General features: G+C 39.9%; 1 protein-coding gene across 3 annotated transcripts in view; it reads right to left on the bottom strand.

The window, feature by feature from the left end:
- cntnap3 (contactin associated protein family member 3) overlaps positions 1–27,072 on the bottom strand; it is a 212,306-nt gene that overhangs the window by 108,036 nt on the left and 77,198 nt on the right. For 2 of the 3 annotated variants that reach the window (XM_017681680.2, XM_017681681.2), the window contains exons 5-7: positions 26,117–26,320; positions 1,028–1,203; positions 406–534 (exon numbers count right to left, since the gene is read on the bottom strand). In XM_017681680.2, coding sequence (XP_017537169.2) covers positions 406–534; positions 1,028–1,203; positions 26,117–26,320 — 509 coding nt within the window. Of the gene's footprint in view, positions 1–405; positions 535–1,027; positions 1,204–26,116; positions 26,321–27,072 lie in introns of those variants that run through there. The other variant, XM_017681682.2, reaches the window with a different exon arrangement.

Genomic DNA, 27,072 nt, shown 5'->3' with positions numbered 1-27,072 from the left:
ACGGAGAAGCGGCTTATAAAATGGATGGATGGATGGATTTTTTTCATGTTGTTAATTGCTCAAATTCACACACTCCTACCAGACATGAGTTTGATTACATATACACTGAAGATGAAACTGATGAGTAACAAAACTATAAGTGAAATCTGCATGTGCTCATTTTATGATCATATTTATGTGTATGCAACACTGATGATTGAGGCTCAGTGAATTCAAATCAACCATATGTGAACTGTATGGATGGGGGGAGTGAATGGATTGTTTTGTCATTTTAGCAATGTTGATGTACTATATCAAACTCTTATTTCAAAAAAGTAGGAGGAATTATGTTTTGTCTGATATGGGCCAACGGCCAAAGACCACTGATTCTGCTTTTTACATTGTCACTGGTGTGCAGCTTCTTACCATTACAGAGACTTGCTTCTCCTTGGCCTGCTCAATCACGTTAACGGCGTTGTACAGCACGTTCTCCAGACAGCCGTGGAAGTTCCCTCTGGAATGAGCCCCCACAGCCGACACGCCACCGAAACTGATCTTGTGAAAGAACAACAGTCTGATGTCAAATTATCCACGCTTCCTCTAAACACATGCGCTCAGTGAAGGATCAAGAGACCATGATGAAAATGTTAGAGCTTAACGAACTCAACCTGACGGCATCTCGCATCGAGGCGGATTGATGAATTAAAACTGATTACTTTGAGCTGTTTAAAAACAGGAAGTCTTCTAGCACCCGTAAGCGAGAGGCTGATGAAAACAGGCACTTCTATAACGAAGGACATTATACAACCATCAGCCAGAATGCGAAAAGCTGAGCGCCACTCATGGCCATTTTTATCCTGGCCAATTTATATTAAGTGTGAGCTTGAGCATATGAAATTGAGTATGAGAGAGACAGAGAGAGAGACAGTGGAAGAGAGAGAGAGAGAGGGGGGGGTGGGGGGGTGGGGGGGGGGGGAGGGAAATGGAGCAGGCTGTTTATGAGTGTGGGCAGTGGGCAGAAGTGTGAAGCAGGTCAGTGGCAGCACACCTCGTTAATCTCAAAGTGACTCTGGTGCTCGGGGAGCTGCAGCCGCTGTGTATTTTTGTCCACCGTGAAGTTGACGTGTCCGCGAAGCCGCTCGATGCTAATGTGGTGCCAGTGTTGGTCATCCAGCAGACTGCCCAGTGACACCGTGGTGTGAAAATCGCCTGATGCGCTTCTTCCTACAAAAGACAAAACACAAGCACTGTTAAAACTCCGATAAACTCTCGACGTAACAACGTGAACCTATGAACCTGGCAACTGTGCTTTCAAAAGTTTGAGAGTGCCTTTCAAAATGGTTTTAATTAAGTACAGCACTGTGCAAAAGTCAGGGATCACCATTTATTTATGCAATTTCCATTTAAAAAGGCCACTAACTACAGGTTATTCATTTTTCAGCATCACAATAAAAACAAACAAAAAAAAAGTATATATATATGTGTGTGTGTGTGTGTGTGTGTGTGTGTGTGTGTGTGTGTTACATCAGTTAACAGACACCTGCAAGGGGAGACACAGAGAGAGCAAGACCAATTGTACTCTTTTGGACTCCTGGCCATGGATGGCTTTAGCATCACTAGGGACTGAGCTTGAGATATCCTGAGGATAGGGCCAAAGCTAAGACAGTTGTGACACTTGGCAGCCCCAAAACTCATGTATTTAACAGAAAATTTTCCCTATGTATTGTAAACATAACTATAATTTTAAATCATTTAAAATATGCACTGAAAGGACCTGAGATAATAATAGATGCAAACAATTTGTTTTTAATTTTCATTTCCCTCCATCATATCCATCACAGTGGTTTTGTCCACTGTCAACCATCCCTGAACCATAGATGGACAGATATACATGCATAGATGTCACATTGGGCTTAGCCAGGCACATCAACAGACAAGCCATTTTGGGACAGTCAGCATCATTCATGGCCTGCATTCAGTACCATTGTAGAGCGTCAATTAAAAAAAAATACTGTCCAAAATTACAATACACTTAAAGTATATGGCATTTTGACAGGATTATATAACTGAGAGAATGCTGCAATCCACACTCGTTTTGTGTGATGTTTCCATATAGATGGCTGATGGCTGGCAAAGCACAGAGAACTCACTGGTTTGATTGTTTTTTCTCTGGTTTTGTATTAAGCTTATTTCATTTTACAACCTACAGAAGGGCTCTTAACTTGACATGAAGCAGTTCTGTTCATTTATTTATGATGATTGTTAATGCTGAGTGAGCACTGTAGGTACAGCATTCCTTAATCTGTATAGATATTCCCATTAGATTAGCACTTTTTTTTCTGTGGTTTTCCAGGTTATTGCACGATTATGTGCATAATTTATGAATTTGCTGATGGGTGATGGTATTTCTATTGGATCTCTTGCTAAACTTGGTTTTTAATGCCAAGTGTAGACTGCAGCACACGAGGCAGTCCGTGCAACCTAGATTAATCTGTCTGAAGATCCAAAATTTGGTGCAAATCAGATGGATAATAAGGACGTTATGGCCATTTGTACTGCAAATTACATGAATGAAGCTGGTCTCGCCTTTTAATCAGCTCTTCTCCATTAATAATGGGATTTTTCACATCAAAATGCATTTCCATTTCCGCTGATTTGCACCAAAACAGAGCAAAAGCGATTTCCATCAAAACAGATTTGAAGAGACGACGGTGCTTTCGCAGTATTCAGGCGCCTTTTTGAGACAGCAGACCCACAACCCTTTGAATAGTTAAAAGGTAGCAGAGAGCGAAAGAACGTGAGGGGATTTCCTCGATACAAGAGCTGTGCAATATTAGAAAACAATAAGCAAGCAATCCATAATAATTAGCAACCTGCAGCATGTTGGAGGGAATGAGGGGGAGTGATCAATGAAACATGAAGCTGAGCGAGTCCCTAATGAGTGCAACTCTCTTTACTCCCCCTCTCTCCATATAATGCAGCGAGGGGAGTTTGCCTCACAGCATTGTTCGACGCCAAACTGCCAATGGCACCTGTATTAAACTTTCATTAAGCAGCAGATCACTACGAATGGCAAAAATGTTCTATTACTACAGCGAGCGACTACGGACTGTGATGGGTATTACAACCCCCCAACACCTCCCCCCTTAAAGACATCAATTATTCAGCTAAATAATGAAGTCAGGTTGATGTCATGCAACTATTAGTCAGAGGCTCATTCTCTGTACGTGTTTCTATTTCTTTCTGCATCCCCTGACAAAGGTATATGTATGTGATGCTGTGGGTGATCAATATTTGATCATCTACATTTCTGTTTCATTTTTTAAGTCCTACATGCTTGTTGGATGGACTGTGAGGTTTCCTGACAACTTCATAGTCCAGTCTGTTTTCAGATCTGTCCCAAACCTAACCCTAAATTTACATTTCAAGAAATAATACTTTTTTTTTTCTTCCATTTTTTAACATCTGATATTTTGTATTCTAACTTTGAACCAATTTGAACGTATGGTCCTTATCAGAAATTATTTTGTGACAATTTGCAGGATTATAATACATTACAATCTGTTATAGTCAAAAACAGAGCTTAAGCGAAACACCCCTTTACAGTCATATGCAAGTTTGGGCACCCTTGGTCAAATTATGTTTCTTGATTTTGATCATCCTCTACACATTTTAATACACATAAAATATTTTTTGAACTTCAACAATGGAACAATGGAAAAAAAACTGTAGCTTGTGTAAAATGCATGACAAATCATGGTTTATGTTTTATTTTTTCCCAATTTGTTAACCTCAGCAAATAAGTAGAAATTGTGCACTACAGTAGGGCAATATTATATGTCATATTTAAGTTACTAGTAGAGGAGGTGTTAACTCATTTTCACTTAGAAAATGAAAAACATGAAGGATTTAGTTGCAAAATTTTTTTCCCCTATGATATGTTGTTAGAAGTGGTCTTTACACATAGAAGATACACTGCCTGAACAAAAATAAAAAGATCACCGCCTGGATTTAACTAAGCAAATAGGTAAGAGCCTCCCATTGGATAATTACTGCATGGGTGATTATGTTTCAGCTGGCAACAAGTTATTTAACCCTAACTGATGCAGTGAGTAGCATCTCATTTGTTAAACAACCATGTTGAAAGACGCGTCCCGTGGTCGTGGAAAAAATGTGAATCTGTTTCAGAAGGGTCAAATTATTGGCATGCATCAAGCAGAGAAAACGTCTAAGGAGATTGCTGAAACTACTAAAATCGGGTTAAGAACTGTCCAACCCATTATTAAAAAGTGGAAGGAAAGTGGGGAAACATCATCTTTGAGGAAGGAATCTTGAATGATCACAATTGGCGATCACTTAAACGTTTAGTGAAATCAAATCGTAGAAAAACAGAAGAACTCAGGGATGTGTTTAAAATAAGAGCATTTCCACATGCACAATGCGAAGAGAAGGTAGCCTTAAGAAAACCACTTATCAGTGAGGATAACCAGCAAAAATGGCTTCAATTTGCTAGGGAGCATAAAGATTAGACTCTGGAGCAATGGAAGAAGGTCATGTGGTCTGATGAGTCCAGATGTACCCTGTTCCAGAGTGATGGGCACATCAGGGTAAGAAGAGAGGCGGCTGAAGTGATGCACCTGTCATATCTAGTGCCTACTGTACAAGCCTGTGGGGGCAGTGCTATGATCTGGGGCTGCTGCAGTTGGTCAGATCTAGGTTCAGTAATGTTATGTGCCCAAAGAATGAGACCTGAATATACTGAACGACTAGGTTATTCCATCAATGGATTTTTTTCTTCCCTGACGGCACGGGCATATTCCAAGTTGACAATGCCAGAATCCATCGGGCTCAAATTGTGAAAGAGTGGTTCAGGGAGCATGAGACATCATTTTTACACATGGACTGGCCACCACAGACTCCAGACCTGAACCCCATTGAGATCTTGGGTGAAAAATGAATGCAACTCTGGACAGAAATAAATGTTGTGACATTGCAGAAGCTTGTGGAAACAATGCCACAGTGAATACGTGCCGTAATCAAAGCTAAAGGCGGCCCAACGAAATACTACAGTTTGTGACCTTTTTTTGGCCCAGCAGTGTATATTAATGCTATACTATGATTAATACCATTTTAAAAAGAGAAATAAAGTTTTTTTTATTAAAGTCAAAGATTCTTCTTTTCAAAGCCCATTATATGCAAATTTGGAGAGAAACTCTTGGCATGTGGTTTACCAGAAGTGCCCAAAATTTTGTGACTGTGTTTGCATTTTCTGTCATATTGTGTCTTGAGTCTTCTTCATTTCCCACAACATATTTCAAAATCTTTGAAAGGATGTTTTCAGGGGCAAAAATCAAGAGCTTTTAGCTTTGCTGTTGCTTTTGTTAGTCTGTTGCTCATTGATTTACCTATAGTTCTCCCGTGAGCACTGTCCAGCATAGTCTGCCGATTGTGCTGTAGCTATCACTTTAAAAGCTATTTAAAAGCTACGTTTGAATGAGAGATCTATACATAATACTAATACAATCAATAATGCCAGCCCTAATTTGACACCGAGAACACTAGTTTTGTCATGCAAATACGATGCATCACAATGTGGCGAAAAGAAGCCATTTCGCAATAGGTGGTACTTTATAATTGGCATGATGAAAATAAAATGAAACCTCTAGCACTCCTCCACAGCCTTGGAGAATTTATTAGGAACACTAGAAAGGGTATAAAAACATTTTTATTAGCTGTGAGAAGTTTTGTGGGTAGATTGAAAGAAGAATCATTAATTTATAATGTGCTGCTAAATCCAAAGAGACCCACACGGCCCCTTTATGGAAATGAGGGGAAAAAAAAGAGAAAGAAGAAGCGTGAGGGAAAATAAAAAATTAAGAAATATTTGAAAGAAGGAATGAAGACTTCTCACCTTCTTCTGATAAGCAAGAAAAATGTCCTTGTATTTGACAATCTATGTCAAAATATTTCCAACAGCTACATAAACACCTACCATTCTACGGTTGTTTACAGCTGTCACTGCAGCATGAGAATGACGGAAAAACGCACATACGTTTTTCATCTGCCATCTGTGCCCGCAAACACGTCTCTGCTTTATTCTAACCAACTGCATCATAAAAGAAAAAAAAACAGCGTAATATTCTTCCATCTGGCTAATTTGTCTGGACAGATTTGACAGATGATTCGAAAACCACAACACTGACAAAAAATTGATATACAGGGGAAACTTCCTTATGTTAGCACAACTGTTAAAACAGTTAAAAGTGCAGAAAGTAAGATTCACATGAATGCTATAGTCATGAAGGCTACGTTCACATTACAAGCCTCACTGCTCAACTCCAATGTTTTGCTCAGATCCAAATTTTCTAATTTGATGGTTCTTATTTGCGTAAGTTTAACATTTATTGCTGGTGTGCCACGAATGAGCTCAGGTAAAGCAAGTAGAGATACGAAGTTATCCTGTTTAGCTGAACAGATAATGGCCCATTTAGCTGAAAGAAGTCAGAGATGTTTATGTTTCAGAAGAAATACAAATGGAAACATAGAAGTCCCATACCAATTTGTTGTCAAAGGAGAGGACATAGCAAGAAGGATATAAAGAACAGCTGATCTTTTAGGTTGTGCTTTAGCCTAGTATGGACAATGGCCTGCTTGCTGGATGACAGGCCACCAAACCGAGAATCTGCAGCTGCTACTAAAAGACAAATGACTTCTAGCCCAATGTTCACCAAATTCTAGCCATGTCTGACGCGTGTAGGTTTAAGCACAAGTGTATGATGCTAAATGATTTGAGAAATTGAGATGTGAAAGAACATCTGCCAGGCCTAAGGAAGCTGCTGTGTGCTTACAAGGATGAACCAAAGGTTTATTTACATATTCTTCTCCATTCTGGTTAGCTAGAAAAGAACAGCCAATTGTGTGAACAGAATTTTAAAAACATTTAAGAGTTAGCTAAAAGCTAACTAGTGTCAACAATGATGGTAGAAATCTAAGGCTAAAGAAACTATTTTATCTCAATTTTCAGCAACAAACCAAAGGCAATTTTACCTCCAGCTAATGCTAGCATCAGCTATTTTTACTAGTTTTTGACAATGCTAAAACTGGACAAACTAGCTAAATAATTAGCTAACCTGCATCAAAGTAAACTGAACAGGCAAATTGCTAGCTTGTTTTTGCCCAGTAATAGGCCATCAAAAAGCGTCAAATTCTAGTTCTTGCTGAAAAGGTTCTACCTTATGGCCCAGTCAAACTCTGCTACTGAAAAGGTTCTGCCTCGTGGCCCAGTCAAACTCTGCTACTGAAAAGGTACTGCCTTATGGCCAAGTCAAAATCTGCTACTGAAAAGGTCCTACATTATGGCCCAGGGAAAAAAAGAGAGAATCTGATTCAATTCTTTAACAAATTCAGCCTAAAATACCACATTCTCTATCTGTGTGATGTGATGTTGGCTCTGTATTTTCTTAGGGCAGTTTGCCCCGTAATAGGCCATCAAAAAGCGTCAAATTCTAGTTCTTGCTTTTGACGACATTAAGGCATAAATGATCTTGCAACCAGTTGGTAAGAAGCTGATCTTGCTAGAGACTAAACCATGGTGTTAAAAGCAAGAAATTACTGTTAAAACAACTTACTTCCAGAATGACATGAAATTAAAAGGTGAAGATTTTATTCCTTTACTAACTCTGAATCTTTTGTAGCTTTTAATTAGTTTAGGGTGAACTTAAAATTCATGAGGAACTTCCCAATATCTGGATCTTAAACATTCTGGTTTCCTTTCTTATTTGCCCCCCCCAAAAAAAAATTGTGCATCTTCTCCATTTCGGAAAAGCAAAAGAAAACTGCTTCTGCATGATCTCATATCCACTGCTGCCAACACAAACATTGCACACAAACTCTGACACGCTGCATTTTTTGAAATATGAGTTTGTTTACTTAGAAAAAAATAAAAAATATCAATCGTAGTACGAACATTAATTCAACATCCAAGCACAGACTGTATCAGTCTTGTATTTGTGAAGCGTACATGCAGTGGAGCGAGTGTTTCATATCACTGTCCCACAAGACCTGAAACTACAACAAATGAAAGCATTCAATATGCCTTCAGTGTTTGGTTCATTTTAGAAGTGAAGCATGGTGTGCACCATGAGAGATGATTCATTTTGATTTTGATGCTGAGTTACACAGTTTACTGCCAAGTTTGGAGTACCGGGGATAGACTGTCTAACTTGCGCACTTATGCACACTCAAAATGGCTATATAGTAAAGGCAGTGATTATATAAAACAGTGGCAATGAATGTGAATGTATAAATGATTCTTTGCATGTATTTGATTCTTTAACGTACCTTTTCAAAAATGCTTCTATATAGCACCAAAATAGTTTCACAGAACATTTTGTTGGTATACAGAACCCAGGACAGAACTCTTTTTGCTGTTAAAGTGAACAGTTTGGTTCCTGCTTTTTTCTGTCCTGTCTTACTGGAAGCTATATAGACACACTGACAGGTGATTGTAAGCTGTTATTAGGCCACATTTAAATTACTTTAAGTGACAACGCTGTGGGGAATTTATGCGCTTGTTAATAGACTCTCTTATCTTCTGCTATAAAAGACATTACTTGCAGTAAATATATTTAAAACAAACCTATTTGACTTGCTAACTAGGGCAGTCATAATTACTCAAACCTTAAATTGACCTTCTCAAGGAAGTGGTAGCGATTACTTGGGAGTTTCTATGATGATGATAATACGTTTAATGCCTTCCTTAAACTGAACGATGTGCTAAAATAACAAGAACATTATTACAAAAAAAAGAAACAAAACAAAAAGTTCCCCAGTGAAAACCTCTGACCACAATGTACTGTCACTCAACCCTCAGCCCAAACTATGCTAATGCGGTAAAAAGTGGCCATGCTTGTGGCCCAGTCCAACTCGGCTAATCCAGTGAAAAGTGTCCAGGAACAGTGACCCAATGAAGCTTTGTAACTACAGTGAAAAATTGTGCAGGATTGCAGCCCAGTCAAACTGTGCTACTGAAAAGGTCCTGCCTCATGGTCGAGTCAAACTGTGCTACTGAAAAGGTACTGCCTCATGATCCAGTCAAACTCTGCTACTGAAAAGGTCCTGCCTCATGGTCGAGTCAAACTGTGCTACTGAAAAGGTACTGCCTCATGATCCAGTCAAACTCTGCTACTGAAAAGGTGCTGCCTCATGGTCCAGTCAAACTTTGCTACTGAAAAGGTCCTGCCTCATGGTCCAGTCAAACTCTGCTACTGAAAAGGTACTGCCTCATGGCCCAGTCAAACTCTGCTACTGAAAAGGTCCTACCTTATGGCCCAGTCAAACTCTGCTACTGAAAAGGTCCTACCTTATGGCCCAGTCAAACTCTGCTACTGAAAAGGTGCTGCCTCATGGTCCAGTCAAACTTTGCTACTGAAAAGGTCCTGCCTCATGGTCCAGTCAAACTCTGCTACTGAAAAGGTACTGCCTCATGGCCCAGTCAAACTCTGCTACTGAAAAGGTCCTACCTTATGGCCCAGTCAAACTCTGCTACTGAAAAGGTCCTGCCTCATGGTCCAGTCAAACTCTGCTACTGAAAAGGTCCTACCTTATGGCCCAGTCAAACTCTGCTACTGAAAAGGTCCTGCCTCATGGTCCAGTCAAACTCTGCTACTGAAAAGGTACTGCCTTATGGCCCAGTCAAACTCTGCTACTGAAAAGTTTCTACCTTATGGCCCAGTCAAACTCTGCTACTGAAAACGTCCTACATTAAGGCCCAGTCAAACTCTGCTACTGAAAAGGTCCTGCTTCATGTCCCAGTCAAACTCTGCTACTGAAAAGGTCCTGCTTCATGTCCCAGTCAAACTCTGCTACTGAAAAGGTCCTGCTTCATGTCCCAGTCAAACTCTGCTACTGAAAAGGTCCTACCTTATGGCCCAGTCAAGTTGCTACAGAAAAGGCCCTGCCTCATGGCCCAGTCAAACTCTGCTACTGAAAAGGTCCTACCTTATGACCTAGTCAAACTTGATAGTAGAGATGGCGTTGATCTGATAACAAGTATCGTTACTGGGCCATTATCAACAGAAAATGCTACTTTGGATATTAAAGGGAAAAAAAGAGAGAATCTGATTAAATTCTTTAACAAATTCAGCCTAAAATACCACATTCTCTAACTGTGTGACGTGATGTTGGCTCTGTATTTTCTTAGGGTAGTGTAGTACAGGGTTTGAGTAGAGTGAGCATGGTAGCCCATCTTAAGTGAAGACCTTCAGTCGAAAATAGTTCCATTTTGAATCTTCATAGAAATACTGGATTGGTTTCAGTAAGTTTCATTATTGGAACTAAAATCTCACCGGTATCTCACCAACTCTACCCGTTAGTCACAACCGTTTATATGTGTTTTTGGCACCGATGCAGATGTATGTGTGTAAGAAAACACAAAATGCAATATTCAAGTTCACTAAGGCTGTAGCTAATCTAGCTAACTGCACATTAAGCTTGTGAGGCACAGGGCTTCAAAGACACAGGGAAATAGTGGAGCTAACAACAAGTTTGAGACACAAGAGAAAATGCAAGTTAGCAACAAATTGATAGCACTGCTTCTAAATGAGGTTCTTTCCTGTCAAAACATTATACAAGTGTGTTATTGTACTCCAGCTAAGAAAACAGATTTTCAGAAATGACAACATGGATTGTGAGTAAATATTGTGACAGCATTGAGGCATATTATGTACTGCATTATCTCATGTGTTTGTGGCTTGTACCTCCATCTAGCATGAAGCTGTAGTTAAAGAAAGTTTCTCAACAGCACACTTTGGAGATATTACCACTAATTTAGGAAAAGCATGCTGCCAATAGTTGCTCAAACTTACTTATTACTACATAAACACACATTTCATTTGCCCCTTAAACTGGGGCAAAGGCCTATAGTGTAGCAGTGGGCAGGACAGCCCAAACAATGTAGGTCTATTTACATACATTTATATATCCATATGTATAATGCATTTTTTAAATAATTTTAGTTTTATTATACTATAGGGTGTCTGTATTTGTGTGTGTTTACCTCATATTTAAGTTTTTTCCAGTTTTGGACTATTCCTATTGGTTAATTTAGTATGAAAGTTTAACACAGTATAAATAGCTCCTGTATTTTTTTTAATTAAACCAAAAAAAGCGAAGAAAAACTTTTTTTTTGCACATATATGCTGTAGAAAACATACTATATTTTTGTAGGTTAACAGAGGCTTATTATTCTGCAATGGCCCTTCACTTTTTTTTACAACCACATTTAGCCACATTGGAGTAGATTTCAAATATTTTTATTACACAAAATCTAAAAACAGAACAGAACTGAATGTGTAGTGCATCATAATAGATGTCCTCCAGACTCCGACATTGGTATTGCTACTTCAGCCAGATGTCCTGTGTGCGTGCCGGCTTATTCATCCATTACTGTCTGTCCAGTGAACCTTCGGCATTTGTAACAAAAAGCATCAACAAGGTGAGCAGTATTTTCAAGAAATAAGCTGCAGACATAAGGACAAATGTTGACTGATGACCGTCATGTAATATTTGTAGCTGCTTTATGGTCCACCTTCACTGGTTTTCACAGGAAATTCCCCCCACAGGGGTCACTTCATTAACCAACAAACTGCGTCCTGGTAGCATTCAATACTGGCATATGACTCCTGATACATGACAGATGTCTGCAGCTCATCAGTGGTTGGAGTTATTGGAGCAGAGCAGAGATCCAATATGAGCGGCGTAAATCTGAATCCAGTGCGTATCGGCGAGACAGTAAAGAAATTGGGACAAAATATGAGGCACTGAAGCACAATCCAAACAGACATTTTGATGAATGTAAACTACAGGCAAAATGAAATGGTTTAGGACAAAGAAAATAAATCTTCATGTCGTTTCATATTTATTTATTTATTTATTTTCTGTAGATAAGCAAGTCCTTCCCGGTTACTAACATCAATCTATACAACACAAAGTTCCTTCATGCCTTCACATATTTTCATGTGTACAGGTCTGCATGACTATGCTGCGTATGTATAGAAATATATAGAATATATACATACATACAGTACTGCACTGTGAGAACACAAAGCTTTGGGTGTGAGAGGATGTGTAGCTGACAAGAAGCCCTTACTGAGAAAAGGAAATAGAAAAAAAAAATAAAGAAAGAAATCCCACAAAGAATCTACTGATATTCTCAAAATAATGGACCAAGCACCTCAGAGATCAACATTATTGACCTCAACAAGTGCAGCTTAAAGACCAAGACTGAACATTGGAGATGTGGAAAAATATCTCTGCAAATTTCTTTGTGAACTGAAAGCAAGTCTACTGAAAAGAACTGAAGCTGTAAGGTAAAGAGTGGACAATATTTTAAATAGTCATACCTACATATTTATATATATAGTGGTTAAGGTTTCTTTGTAATTGTATGTTAAATATGTTTCCTGCATTTTTCCTGATGCTAAAAAACAAATAACTTGTATTTAAGGACTGTAAACACATTAACTTTGACAGCCTAAACAATATATGTTAATATATTTCTATGTATTTTCCTAATTTGACCATTCTAATCTTCCACAGTAGTCCAGGCTGAAGGCCAGCTGTATGTGCACTGCATGTTGTTGGTATGAGGTATGACTGCAGGCTTATGCTTCAAATGCAGCTTTTAAAAGGCTTTTAAAGTGATATTTTCAGCACGTTATGTCTGGACAGTGCTCAAAACTATGAATAAATCAATGAGCAGCAAACTAACAAAAGCAACAGCAAAGTGGAGCACCAGTTACCCTCAAGAGCTTCCACTGTAACAATAATCCATAATCCATATATGTATACACACACACACACACACACACACACACATTGAAAAGTTTCAAGATGAACATAGGTGAAGGATTCTTCTTCAACTTTGTAGAAAACAGTTTTGCTGTAAACAGAAACTAATAAACTTATAAAATTTGAATAACAAAAATAAACCTCTAATCTCTAAGAATAAAAGAGAGATGGCTATCAGAAGAAAAACACTGACGGGAAAAAAAACAGCAGAGCAGAGTAAAGAGAGAAGTCTTTTTCTTTTCTCCTTAAGGCCGCACTAAGGTCTAAGGCCATCATGAAATAGTTCGTTTCGCTACAGGCATTTTAAAAGCATGGTGTTCGTCCCACACATTGTTCTGCTCGGCAAAAAAGGAGTCAAATGCCGTGTGAGTAAGAAAAAAAAAATCGTGACACCAAGAGTCCCTACAGCAGCGTAAATCTCTCCCCAGCCCATCCTGAAGAAGACAGGGAGAATGGGCAGCCATCACTGCCTCGGGCAAGACAAAAAGAGAAAAGACATGAACCAAGCACAGGCATTATCACGAGAGAGGCACTAGGGTCCCACAATCAAGCTTTTAAAAGCCATTATTATGAGGGAAGATACACATCCCAGACTTGCCTGACATCATGGGGAATTCAGAAAGTTGAAGCTATAATAAGATGAAAAACTTATACTTTCTATTCACCTAATGAAGTCAATCAGCCAAGACATGCTAGATGTTCAAACCTTGCTTGTTTAGTGGTCCAATGACGCTACAAGGCTAATGCAGCTAACAAATAATGGAAGCTACGCGTCACGCTAACTTTATACCAAAATCTTAGGCTTGTGTTGGCAGCTGCTCAGCCATGACGACTCAATTAAAGAAACTCTGGATGAACAGTTATTGTGCTGATGTTGCTTCCAGAGGCAGAAGAACTTGGTAGTGATGTTATCTAATCTAGGCTATGTCTTTAGGAACCATTTAGCTACTGCAGTGATTGCCTCTGGGTGTAATGCCAGCTTATTTCCTTATTTCCTAGACAGATTTGAGCAAACTTCAACCAATGAAACATCATCTATAACACCAGCTGGAGCAGCTCAGAAAGGGGACCACCACAGTCACCATCCCATCACAGCAATTGCAGTGTCCATCTGAATAAGTTTGTTAACAAACGGAAAAAGAATGCATTCAGTATATCAAACTCAAGTGACCACACAGGCCACAGGCTCTGCATTTGTAGTGGCCTAAACATAAAATAATGTTGCCAGGGTTACCAGACAGTAGGCAATAACCACGCCTGCTTCAAGCATCTATTACTTGTTAGCTACATTAGCCTTGAAGCTTCAGTACATAAGCACCGAAGCAAACCTTGAACCAAACTTGTTTTAGCTGATGAAAAAGTAGAAGCTGTGAATTGGATTTTTTGGTCCAACTGGATCTTTAACTGTTAGTTTGGAGACACAGCTGTATTCCAATCAGGCTTCGGCGAGCGAGTGTAGGCGCTGAGCGGGAACAAGTCTCGTCTAGTCATAAGCTGACTGATCATTTTTAACTTTCACAGTTCACAGTGTGCCCCCCTGAAAGCGCACCGATAGACATGCTGAGATCTAACCAAATGCAGCATATGGTTGAGGCTTTCAACAAATATCCCAATGCCAGCTGAAACACGCAGAAGCAGTCAGAAGTTTGGCTTCGTCATGGTTTTATTTATTTATTTATTTACAAATCTCTACATTTTAGAATAACAGTGAATGCATCAAAATTATGAAATGACACATGGAATTAGAGACCAAAAAGCATTATTTTAGATTCTTTAGTAGCCCCGTTTTCCTTAATGCAGTTTTTTATATTCCTGGCATTTTCTCAAGCAGCTTCTTGAGGAGCCACCTGGGATGCATTTCTAACTGGCCTGAAGAAGCTCTACATATGCTGAGAGCTTGTTGCGTGCAGAGAACTACCTGTTGTAGGTGTTTAAAAAGAAAGAAATATTGAAATTTGTGTTTATTATCATATATAATAGCCATACTAGGGGCATTTATATGGACATGCCCCCCCCATTTGCTGCTTTAACAGCCTACATTTTACTGGGAAAGCTTTTTGCTGGATTTTAAAAGGTGGGTGTGGCAATCAGGTTTCACAAGGGTGTTAGTAAAGTCAGCTACTGATGTTGGGTGATGAAGCCTGTCTTACAGAGAGAGAGTTCCAGTTCACCCCCAAACATGTTGGATGGGTTCAGGCCAGTCCTCGCTTTGTGCATGAGGGTACGGTCATGCTGAAAGAGGAGAGGGCTCTCTTCAAACTGCTTGACAATTTGGACAAACATTTCTAGAATGGCATTGTGCACTGTAGTAAAAAGGTATTCTTTTACTGGAACCAAGAGGCCATTATCACTCCTCCACCAAACTTCACAGTCTGCCAAACCCAGATCTGTCTGTTAAGACTGCCAGATGGATGTGCTTCCACTGCTCGAGAGGCCCTCGTTGATGTGCTTTACCCCCCTCCAGCTGACTCTTTGTGCTGCACATGGTGATCTTAGGCTTGTGTGGGCAGCTGCTCAGCCATGAAGACTCAATTAACGAAGCTCTGGATGAACAGTTATCGTGCTGATGTTGTTTCCAGAGGCAGAGGAACTTGGTAGTGTTGACGATTTTTAAGCGTTTCAGTAATTTGGCTGTCCTGTTTTGTGAGCTTGTGTGGCTTATGCTTCATAGCTAGGCTGATGTTCCTCTTAAACATAGGTGCTCAATCCTGGGTCCTGGAGATCTACCACCCTGGAGAGTTCGGATCAACAAACCTGGTTCTGATATTCAGGATCTCCTGAAGGCCTGTGTGTTTGATTAGAGGTGGAACCAAGCAGTGCAGGGTGGGTAGATCTTCAGGACCAGGTTTGGGTACCCCTGCTCTTAGATGTCAATGGCACCTGATAGATTAACAATGGCAGCCCCAGCTAGGCAGAAACTTGACAACCTGATTTGTTGGAAAGGTGCTGTTCTATGACCGCACCATGTTGAAGTTCCTACAACCCATTCTACTTTTTGTGTGGGAACACTGCATTGAATTTATGCGCCTGTTAGCAATTGGCGTGGCCAAACTTACCTGACCTACTCCTTTATAGACGTTGTAGACAGTAACCCTTATATTCACCACATCCAAACTATACAAATTCATTGATATAAACACTTACATAATTTAACTCATTAGCAACGTCAGTTAAACCCATTATGCTTGTCTTCACCGGTTTCTGACAGAATTCTATATAATCAGAAACTTCATTTTACTTTAAAAATAGTTAATCAGGTGTCAATTAAACTATTATTCACATTGAGGTAAATTCACACAGAAACAAAAACGTATTCAAAATGAGTCAGATTGTATTCTATGACAATAAGACCTAATACAACTTCACCCCTTGCCCCTACCACGTAGCCCTTACCCCTCTGTTTTGTGCATTCATGTCTAGGGGTCCCAATCTTTGTTGGGACAGAGGGGTAATGTGAAGTGTTAGGGCTACATGGCCCTCTAAACGGAGGTTTTTCAGAGGCTTACTCTTAATGGAGTGAGGGAATGGTATGAGGAAAAAAAAGAAAAACCGGCAAGATGGCTGTGTGAGTGACCAAAGAAACCGACAAATGTGAGAATTTTCTCGGTTAAAAAAAATTCCGATAACTATTGTGTTATCTTAGTTTAATGTCGTTTCAATGTATTATGCTCCTTTTCTTCTTTGTTCTAACAAACATAAAAAATAGCTAGTAGTATGCTGATGTCTCCATAGTTAGCTAAACGTCTTGTTCCACCTTGAATGGTGCCTCAGGTGCCCCCCCGAATGTATATGATGCCCTAAATGTAACTTAAGCCCAGGTTGCTAAACTTTACCCTCCTCTGCTATCACTGCAGACTGCTAGGATGGGCTCCAGCTCCACCACACGACCCAGAAGGATAAGCGGCTTAGAAGATCTGTGTGTGTGTGTGTGTGTGTGTGTGTGTGTGTGTGTGTGTGTGTGTGTGTGTGTGTGTTATCACTGCAGATGGGCAGGGTCACCTACAGAGCACCGCTAGTAGCCTGTTAATGAAGTAATATGTCCCATTTCATAGCAGAAGATTTCAACCACAACCCCTTGTAACTCAGTTCTAACGGGCAAGGTGACACTCTAAAACAAGGGGTAGGGGGTAGAAATGCGATTGGGCCTATGTCTCTGATGATGTAATGTCAATTTCAAGGCGAAATCAATGAGCAAATGCATCTTTGCTAACTTTTCAGCCTCAATTATTGCGCTGTATGCTCGAGTGCATGTTTAAGTAAGTTACAATCAGGACACAGCAACTTTTAATGTATTTTTTCCTACAGGGAACACAGGAACTAAACTCTAATCCCTCAGGCAATGATCTGATTATTACAGCAGAACACTTTTTCAAGCCTGGTGAGTGAGGCACTGAAGACTGCCCTGTTTCTCATGTGTAGCTACATCCGTTTGATCTATTACAGCAACAACAACATTTCACAGAATGTACTGTGTTGAAGTCAGAGTTCTTTATTTATTGAACGCATAGTCAAGAAAGGAATTAAGTACAAGTTAGTTTTGTTGCCGCAATAGGAAAAACATGTTAACAGAATATTGCCACATCAAGTAAATATAACGTCACATTTACGGTATTTGTGTTCACTCTGCTTCTATTACAGCTTCCGTCCTTTTAAGTTTTTTAAATAGATCTCCAGGGATGTTTTTCACACTTCCAAAGTTCGGTCGTAGAAGTTAGTTGCACTTTTTGTTTCTAATGATCGCAGTTATTCCAAACACATTCGATGATTGAGGGTGGTGAGTCTTTTTTGTTTGATTTGTAGTTTACTTTTCTTCATAGTGGCTTCTTGACAGCTACACATCCTTTCAGACTCATAGAACTGAGTTGTCTTCTCACAGTAGAAGGATGTGGAAAAACACCTGTGGATGCTTTCAGATCGGATGCAAGAGTAGAGCTTGATTTTCTCCTCTCTCTCAAAGACGAAAGCTTCTCCTTGAAAAGTTTACATGCAACCTAATAATCTGTTAATAATCTGACTAATGGCTCCACGTAAACCACCTAAGTCAGAAACGGACTAGTCTGACTGAGGCTGTTCAGAATACAATTTCTGTCTCACTGTATGAGATGGGAAGTCCTGTAAATAATCTGTTAAAAAGAAGAAGAAGAATCGTGTGCACATCTGTATCTGCTTACATTCCCATTTGGAAAGTTTAAATACGTTCATGTGCCTTTACATCATAGCAAAAGTTTATAATCTTCAACATAGTTGAGCAGAAACTGGTCTGCAGAGGAGATGATATTAATGCTGCGATCTTTAAAAGACGGCAGTGGGGAGTTCAGCTTATGTGTCTCAGAACACGACGTCTTCCTCTCGGCCTTAATAAGTGCCTGTGAAGAACATTTTCCTGAGTCTGGCATCATTAAAACATTTAAAAGCATAACCACTGCCCACTGCTGTTCATCTCACTCTGACTGGACTCTACACTAAGCAGCTCTATAGATGTGTGTAATTTTAGATCGGATTACTTGTAGTGTGTACGTAAACTTTCCATCAGGCTGTTGAGAAAAGGGAGCATAAACACCTCAGTCTTAAAATACACCAATCAGGCCTAACATTAAAACCACGTATAGGTGCACTTCTTAGTTCTGCAATTTCTGTTTCTCTGCATATTTTGTTAGCCCATATTTGTCTAGTCCTTCATCAGTGGTCACAGGACGCTGCCCACAGTACGCTGTTGGCTGGATATTTTTGGTTGGTGGACTATTCTCAGTCCAGCAGTGACACTGAGGTGTTTAAAAACTCCAGCAGCACTGCTGTCTGATCCACTCAGACCAGTGCAACACACACTAACACACCACCACCACATCAGTGTCACTGCAGTGCTGAGTGAGATCCACCACCTAAATAGTACCTGCTTTGTGAGGGTCCATGGGGTCCTGACCATTGAAGAACAGGGTAAAAGGGGGCTAACAAAGTATCAGAGAAACAGATGGTCTACAGTCTGTAATGGTAGAACTACAAAGTGCACCTATATAATAAGTGGAGCTGATGAAATGGGCAATGAGCGTAGAAACAAGGAGGTGGTCATAATGCTATGCCTGACTGGTGTATAATCGGAATGCATCCATTCGGATCGGCAAAAGTCTTTACATGTGAACACAGCCAGTACTGACTGGAATATAAAATAACTGGCTGAAGTTTATGAGACTTCAGCCTTGGACTACATTTGCCGTATCCTAATATTGCACAGCCATTTTCATCCAAAATTGTGGGAAAAAAAAAATTTCACACGGCTAAACCATAAAGGTTGACACCTACACTAATTGGAATGGGTGTCCACCTACTTTTAGCTGTGTGGCTTAAAAAGAACGTACATTCAATCAGGTGTGTCTACGCTTTTGGCTAGTACTGCTTGGACGCTTCTTTTCGTTGCCTGCCAAACTCATTTGACTTCAAAGACAGCCTTCAGACAAGCCTGAGGTTCTTTTTGTGAGCTGGCACATTTGGTCACAAAGACATAAAGGCATACACACACACCGAGAACAAGAGCTTTGGGCATAAGAGGGACGAGCAGAGACAGGACGCGATAATTGCTTTGACAAAGTCCGCAGCACAGCCCTCGTGTTCCTGTGTCTGTTCCTGGCCGAGGGAAATAATTTGCAATCCGTCATAAAACGCTTTTAATTTTTATTCTCAGGAGATGGAGCTTTTCAATCGTTTCTTTCTGTCTAGGGCACGACTGGTATGAAAATGCTGTGACTGGTGACACTGTTAATGTCAGCAAAGAGTTACAAATTCCATTAACCAATAATCATTTCCAAAATTTTATTTATTTATTCATTTATTACAGCTTTCAATCTTCTCCCAAAATTTACTTTCAGTCTTTTCTTTTTTTAAAAATGTACAGGGACATTTTTCCACATCTGCAAAGTTCAGTCTTCAGGCTTTTAGAATCAAGAAACACATTGAGTAAACCAAACATATCACAGGCACATAAAGACTTCATATAGCTACAAACATTCGGGAACACCTGGGAGAGGGAGGAGACCGGAACAGACCTGTATCCTTATAGAGAGATGCAAGCACTTGGCTACAACACGGGGGACGAAACGGACACTGACAATGGGACAGAGGAAATGGTGACATTCGTAACTAATTGCTTTACTCTTTGTAGTTAATCACAATTAAAGGCTTTACTCTTTGTAGTTAATCACAATTAAAGGCTTTACTCTTTGTAGTTAATCACAATTAAAGGCTTTACTCTTTGTAGTTAATCATGATTCATTGCATTACTCTTTATAGTTAATCACAATTAAAGGCTTTAATCTTTGTAGGTAATCATGATTATTTACATTACTCTTTGTAGTTAATCACGTTAATTGCATTACTTGTTATAGTTAATCACAATTAAAGGCTTTACTCTTTGCAGTTAATCATGATTAATCACTTTACTCTTCGTAGTTTATCACAATTAAAGGCTTTACTCTTTGTAGTTCATCACGATTAGAGGTTTTACTTTGTAGCTGATTTGGATTAATCACTTTACTCTTTGTAGTTAATCACAATCGCATTACTATTTGTGATTAATCACAATTAATCGCATTACTCTTTGTAGTTAATCATGATTAATCACTTTAGTATATGTAGTTAATCACAATTCAAGGCTTTACTCTTTGTAGTTAATCACAATTCAAGGCTTTAGTCTTTGTAGTTAATCACGATTAATCACTTTACTCTTTGTAGTTAATTACAATTAATTGCTTTACTCTTATATTCCCAAATTTGAACTTCAAGAGAGATTTTTTTTATTTAAAAGTGCGTTTTGTTGTAGCTATATGCTCAGATAAAACAAGCTCCATTGTATTTATTACTTTCAATATACAAACCTTACAATAAAATCTCATGAGTACAGGTGGTACAAGAAAAGAGGATGAAAATAGAGTTTCCCAGTATAAATAACTATCAAAATATTTGCTTTTGTGCTCTGAATCACTTATTCTGAACTTCACTCACTCACCCAGCTTGTTTTAACTTAGCATGACCTTGTCGACGTGACAGTGCAGTCAACCCAGACAAAGCTCTTTCTTTGGAAAACTACACACCATACAGGCTACACTGAATGTGCACAACAGAACAACTGACCTAGTTACTTTTCTTTTCTTCACCAGTTCTTTTCAAACAAAGATTGTTTTTGTGTTGGCTTTATTTATAAGGGTGGCTTTATTTTTCATGTGTTTGCCATTTTATCCCTGCTAGCATTTTGTAAAAGTGAAGAGTTTTCTTAGAGCCGCCTGTCAGTTACAATAAAAACAATTCACTAAATACATCATTTACAGAAGGACTTCTTCACCTCTATTGATGAAATCGGGGAAACTCAATATCAGTCGACTGATGTATCAGTCAGGTTCTATTGTTTTTACAGTTTATCAGGATCTCCATGTCTAGAGTTGACCCACAGCATGCCAAAAAAGCCAGCGATGCCGCAGACTAGGAAAGCACAGCTCTGCCTGGCAAACAGGGATACGTTTTGGTGTGTCCATTAAACCGGTTAAAGAGTCCTAATGAACATTTGTTCATTTTGTTTTTCAGTTTTATATGCATGTCATGTCGACCCATTTACATATATTTTTGGTCAAGTTGTTCATTATTGCAAATAAACAGTGCCAAGGACGTCATGTTGCTGAATACATCTCCATTATGGCATGCTAGCTTTGGATCCAGGACGAGCTAAAGCCAGCGTTTCTGGGGACGGGCTCACGCTGCGTGAGGCTGGCAGTGGCTCCTGCGCCGCACGCACACAGATGGCATTCTCAGAGGCTGAGCTGAAAGCCAATGCTTACGACAGCCTGGATGGCTGACAGCACCTGAAAGCTTTTTTCTCTCTTACTGCTGCGTCAAAAACCTTGCAAAATATATTGCTCTTAAATCGTTATTGCAATATTGGCCTGTGCATTACTGATGCTGCGATATGCAAATCTCTAACCAGTCACAATGGTTTAGTCTGTGTTGTGAACATCCTGACGAATCACAGGTGTTTTCTTGTGTGCACTCGTCGTGTTTGACAGAAATGTAAAATAATGCAGGCCAGTCTTTCACTGCATCACATCCAGGGTGCACATTTGTCTAAAGCTGCAACAAATATTTGGATAGTCGATTATTCATGTGAATGAATTGGTTAGTAATCGATTAACTTGCTTAAATGTGGCCTGTAAATGTGAAGTGTAATAAAGAATTACTAAAAATAACCTACACTCACCGGCCACACTTTATTAGGTACAGTGAACTAGGTGCTAGTAAAAGGTTGGACCCCCTTTTGCCTTCAGAATTGGCTTAATTCTTCGGGGCATACTTTCAAAAAGGGAAAAATTCCTCAGAGATTTTGATCCATATTGACATGATAGCATCACGCAGTTGCTGCAGATTTGTCGGCTGCACATCCATGATGCGAATCTCCCGTTCCACCACATCCCAAAGGTGCTCTATGGGATTGAGATCTGGTGAATGTGGAGGCCACTGGAGTGCAGTGAACTCATTGTCATGTTCAAGAAACCAGTTTGAGATGATATCAGCTTTGTGACGTGGTGCATTGTCCTGCTGGAAGCAGCCATCAGAAGATGGGTACACGGTGATCATAAAGGGATGGACATGGTCAGCAACAATTCTCAGGTAGGCTGCGGCATTTAAACGATGCTCAATTGGTACTAAGGGGCACAAAGTGTGCCAAGAAAATATCCCCCACACCATCACACCACCACCACCAGTCTGAACCATTGATACAATGCAGGATGGATCCATGCTTTCATGTTGTTTATGCCAAATTCTGACCCTACCATCTGAATCTCGCAGCTGAAATCGTCAGACCAGGCAACGTTTTTCCGATCTTCTATTGTCCAATTTCGGTGAGCCTGTGCAAATTGTAGTTTCCTGTTCTTAGCTGACAGGAGTGGCACCCGGTGTGGTCTTCTGCTCCTGTAGCCCATCTTCTTCAGGGTTCGACGTGTTGTGTGTTCAGAGATGGTATTCTGCATTCCTTGGTTCTAGCAAGTGGTTATTTGAGTTACTGTTGACTTCCTATCATCTCGAACCAGTCTGCCCATTCTACTCTGACCTCTCACATCAACAAGGCATTTCCGCCCACACAACTGACCGCTCACTGGATATTTTCTCTTTTTCTGACCGTTCTCTGTAAACTCTAGAGATGGTTGTGTGTGAAAATCCCAGTAGATCAGCAGTTTCTGAAATACTCAGACCAGCCCATCTGGCACCAACAACCACGCCACGTTTAAAGTCACTTAAATCATCTTTCTTCCCCGTTCTGATGCTCGGTCTGCACTTCAGCAAGTTGTCTTGACCACCTCTACATGCCTAAATGCATTGAGTTGCAGCCATGTGATTGGCTGATTAGCTATTTGAGTTAACAAGCAATTGAACAGTACTTTATTGTACCTAATAAAGTGGCCGGTGAGTGTATATAGTAATAAATATGCAGATTATCATGACAGCTATAATCTTACAGCATTGTTTACTGGTTAATTATTTTAAGGTGCCAGTTGACTAGATGAGCTCTATGGCTTTGTAACACAGCAAGTAAAAGAGGCCCAAATCCGATGTTTATCTTCATGTGACAAAGGCTATGTTCACGGTACCAGGCTGAAGTGGCACAAATCAGATTTTTTGCCCTAATGTGACTCTGGATCTGATGTTTTCAGGGCAGTGTGGACACGCCAATCTGATCTTTTCAAATCTGACCTGAGCCACTTTCATATGTGGTCCTAGATTGGATACATATCCGATTTACGGCCATGTGAGTGCATCATTCAGAGCCATCATTTAGCGTTACCATGGCAGCTTTAACAAAAGCCTGAAACACATTTTACCTTTTTCACCTAATAACGAACAGCTGGGAGCTAATCAGAGTGAATTATCTTCACAGCAATGCTTCTGACCATTAGTCTGTTAGCTGATGCACGAGATTCATTCACGTGATGTTAGTAAGCAGGACGTGCTAATGAGAGTTATTTCAGGACGCCGGTTCGTTCACATTAATGGACAGATTAGAGTCACTTACCATACCACTGTGTCAGAGAGATCGGATTTGAGCAAAAATCGGATTTGAGCAATGAGGCTTGTAATGTGAATGTAGCTAAATATGTGTATCTCTGTGGTAGCCTGAACAGCAAACACACTGAATCTAACATTTTCCATTCCGATTTGAGACACTTATATACGTGGTGCTGAAATCCGATACCTATCTTATAAGCGGCACCCACATTCTGGGAGATGAGCCCAGCTGTCAGTCAATGAAGCTTCATGATGACTCCTGTGATGCTGGCACAGATGAAACTGAACCCTCCAGGAGCGACTGGTGTTCATTGGCAGTCATGATTGTTTACCTCTGATGAGCGCACAACTTGAAGCATTGTTCCTTTGTGCATGCGGGTCAATTTAGGAGCGTGACCTGTTCACATTTAGGCCACATTTAAAAGTGGTTATGTGAATAACCAAGCAAAAAAATCATATTTGGTGAGACAATCAGATTTGGGCAACTCTTACCTGTTGTGTGAATGTAGCCTATATGAACAAGTATCTGCCAGATGCTAAATACCTTTAATTAAGAGGAGAAACTGATGACGGGCGCTTTAACGACAGCCAAGCCTGACCAAGCATACAAATATGATTAACTATCTCATTTCCAATCCAAGACTAGAGGTAAAGCAGCTCACTCTCCTCTGCTGTCCATGTTTAGCTGTTGAGGCTGTTGGAATAACAGTAGAAACCTCTCTGATCTGTACTGTATCGCCCCCTTCAGTACTGGGTGTTTTAACCTCCACACCAACGTAAGAACGTGCGGTGAGTTTGTACATAAGGACCGAATGTTTGCAATGCGTTGACCAAGCGTTCTCATTTGTGGTCGCGTCCCTGCGTGAAGTATGTTTCGGGCCTTGTAGTGTGACCTGCACGTCCTCAGGAAGCAGTTTGGTTTCTAAGAACACCAGCATTGAAGGAAAGTTACCCTTTACTGACTGTTCGGCTGCTTCAGCTTGTTTTCTTTTCCTGTGGTTGAAGGTAACGTTGTGCTTCTGAAGAAAGCTAAGCCAGACTTGAATATGTTGGGTGTGACTACTTTATCTTTCATTTTAAGAAAATACTCTAAGACTTGAGTTCTTTTTCAACTTTGACATGTTCTCTTACCTTCACTATCTGCTCACTAGGTGCAACACTATAAGTGCATTGCTGCCCTCTTCAGTTTCGGCATGTGAAAAAGTCGGTACCTTAGTGCCAAACTTGTTTTTAACCCGTCTAGTTAGGGTTAACAACACAGTCCAGCTTGGCAGTGTGACATTTTCAACTGGAAATTCAATAATATGATGCAACTCTAAACAAAGATCGCAGCATTTTCTCAGCAGGGTATTTGGGATTTTTGCCAGTGCACCATGTTTCTGACTGGTTGTCCTGCTGTCTCTCTAAATCGGCTCCAGCTAGTTCAGAATGCAGCAGCACAAGCTTCCCAGGAAAAGAAATTCTGATCACATTGCTCCGGTCTTATTTAGTTTACATTTGCCTCCAGTTAATTTCTACTCCTTACGACATTTAAAACTTTTAATATTTTAACAAAGTCCAGCATATCTTAAGTGATCTTCCTTCCAGACCACATAGCACAGCTGAGACAGGCTTCCTGCAAACTCAAGATAACTTGCACTTCAATTGGTTTAGAGTCACTCTCTTATGCAGGTCCTAAACTCAGGAATAGCGTTTACATTGACGAATACTCCTACCCAGATTATTATTTCTTATTTTCTCCTGTTTGTAATTGTGCTGTTCATATGTTTTTGACTTTTTTGTCATTTTAGTTACAGTAGGCTGATGAGAGATCATGGTGTTCTGTATGTAGCCTTCAAATGCATATCAGAGACCTTCGTGTATGTTCCTTTCTGAATTTTTCCCCAAAAACTGATCAAATCTTTTACCTTTGCCAATAAATCCTCCATAAGTGCAACTATGTGAATTACATACAAAGACACAACTACAACCTTCACAAATGCTAAACTCCCTGATGCACCCCAGCACCATTAGTACAGCAGATAATGTTCCATATCAGCCTCTGAAGACCACAGATTCTAGGCGAAACAAGAGCACACTACTCAAAAGTGCTTCCATCCATTCATCCATCCATATGCTCCATGGGCCATCTTTTCCAAGGCCTATTGAAAGCAACTGAGCTCCTAATGCACCTCCCAGCTGATGGGCTTATCAATGAATTGATTCAGGAGTGGTAAGAAATAGAAGTGAAGAATCATGGCTACAGTACCTTTCCTAAAATGTAGGAAGAGTTTCCCTTTGAGCAACTCCAAAGTGAGTGTGTGCCCATGTTGGCCTTCCATATGAACCAGTATTCCAGAGTGGTGGAGGCTTTTGAAGTTCATGGTAAGCAGATCTTTGGCTGACAGGCTGGGGGCTGGATCGGACCTGAAGAGCAAGTAGCTGGCTCCATCAAAACTGGCCACATCGGATTCTGCAAACAACACAGCAGAAAGTAAACATTCCATAATCGATGCAAAGTATTGACTTGAAAATGCTAACCACTCACACCTTCTGTAATAAAGTGGTGAGGTAGTGCAACAGCTTTTATGGTTAAAGAGTTGATGCTGGTGACAAAAGCTTGTGTAATTTGATATCAGTTAGTACTCATTATGAAAACAAGCAGAGAAATTCTGTGGAAAGTGCTGATTCTTAACTTTCAATTTGAACCGCATAAGTGTTTATAAGTAGGAGGTATTTTAGTCTGATGGAAAGTTATTGTTGTGTGTTGTGTCTTGTTCTGTAGAAAGAAAAAACATAAGTTTGCCACGTTTTTGCCTTGAAAACAAACAGGATAAAGTTAAGTTGGAAGTCGCCTTGAACCTGTGGATATAGAATGTAAATCAAATATGGTAAAACTGAGAAATGTACTATGTAGCTTATTATGGAACCAAATTACATATATACCTTCCACTAAACACCTCTTAAAACTCCAGGCTCAATATTCATTATAGTCATTAACTCCTACAAGCTGGTGCAAAGAAGTGCTGTTTAATCCACTTTGTTCCAAATTCTCACCATTGTTGCATTTATTTGTATGTAAGTGCAGAATATAGTTGTAATAAAATTGGTTCTAAAAGTGGTGTATCGCTGATAACTTTCTTCAAGTCTTGGTGGTCATTTGGATATGTAACCTAATCAATGTAATTATTATTATTATTATTATTATTATTATTATTAGACGAG

The sequence above is a fragment of the Pygocentrus nattereri genome, chromosome 18 (genome assembly GCF_015220715.1).
Source record: "Pygocentrus nattereri isolate fPygNat1 chromosome 18, fPygNat1.pri, whole genome shotgun sequence".
NCBI classification, from domain to species: domain Eukaryota; kingdom Metazoa; phylum Chordata; class Actinopteri; order Characiformes; family Serrasalmidae; genus Pygocentrus; species Pygocentrus nattereri.
Note: the sequence above shows the minus strand (reverse complement) of the source record. Positions and strands in the feature narration are given on the sequence as shown.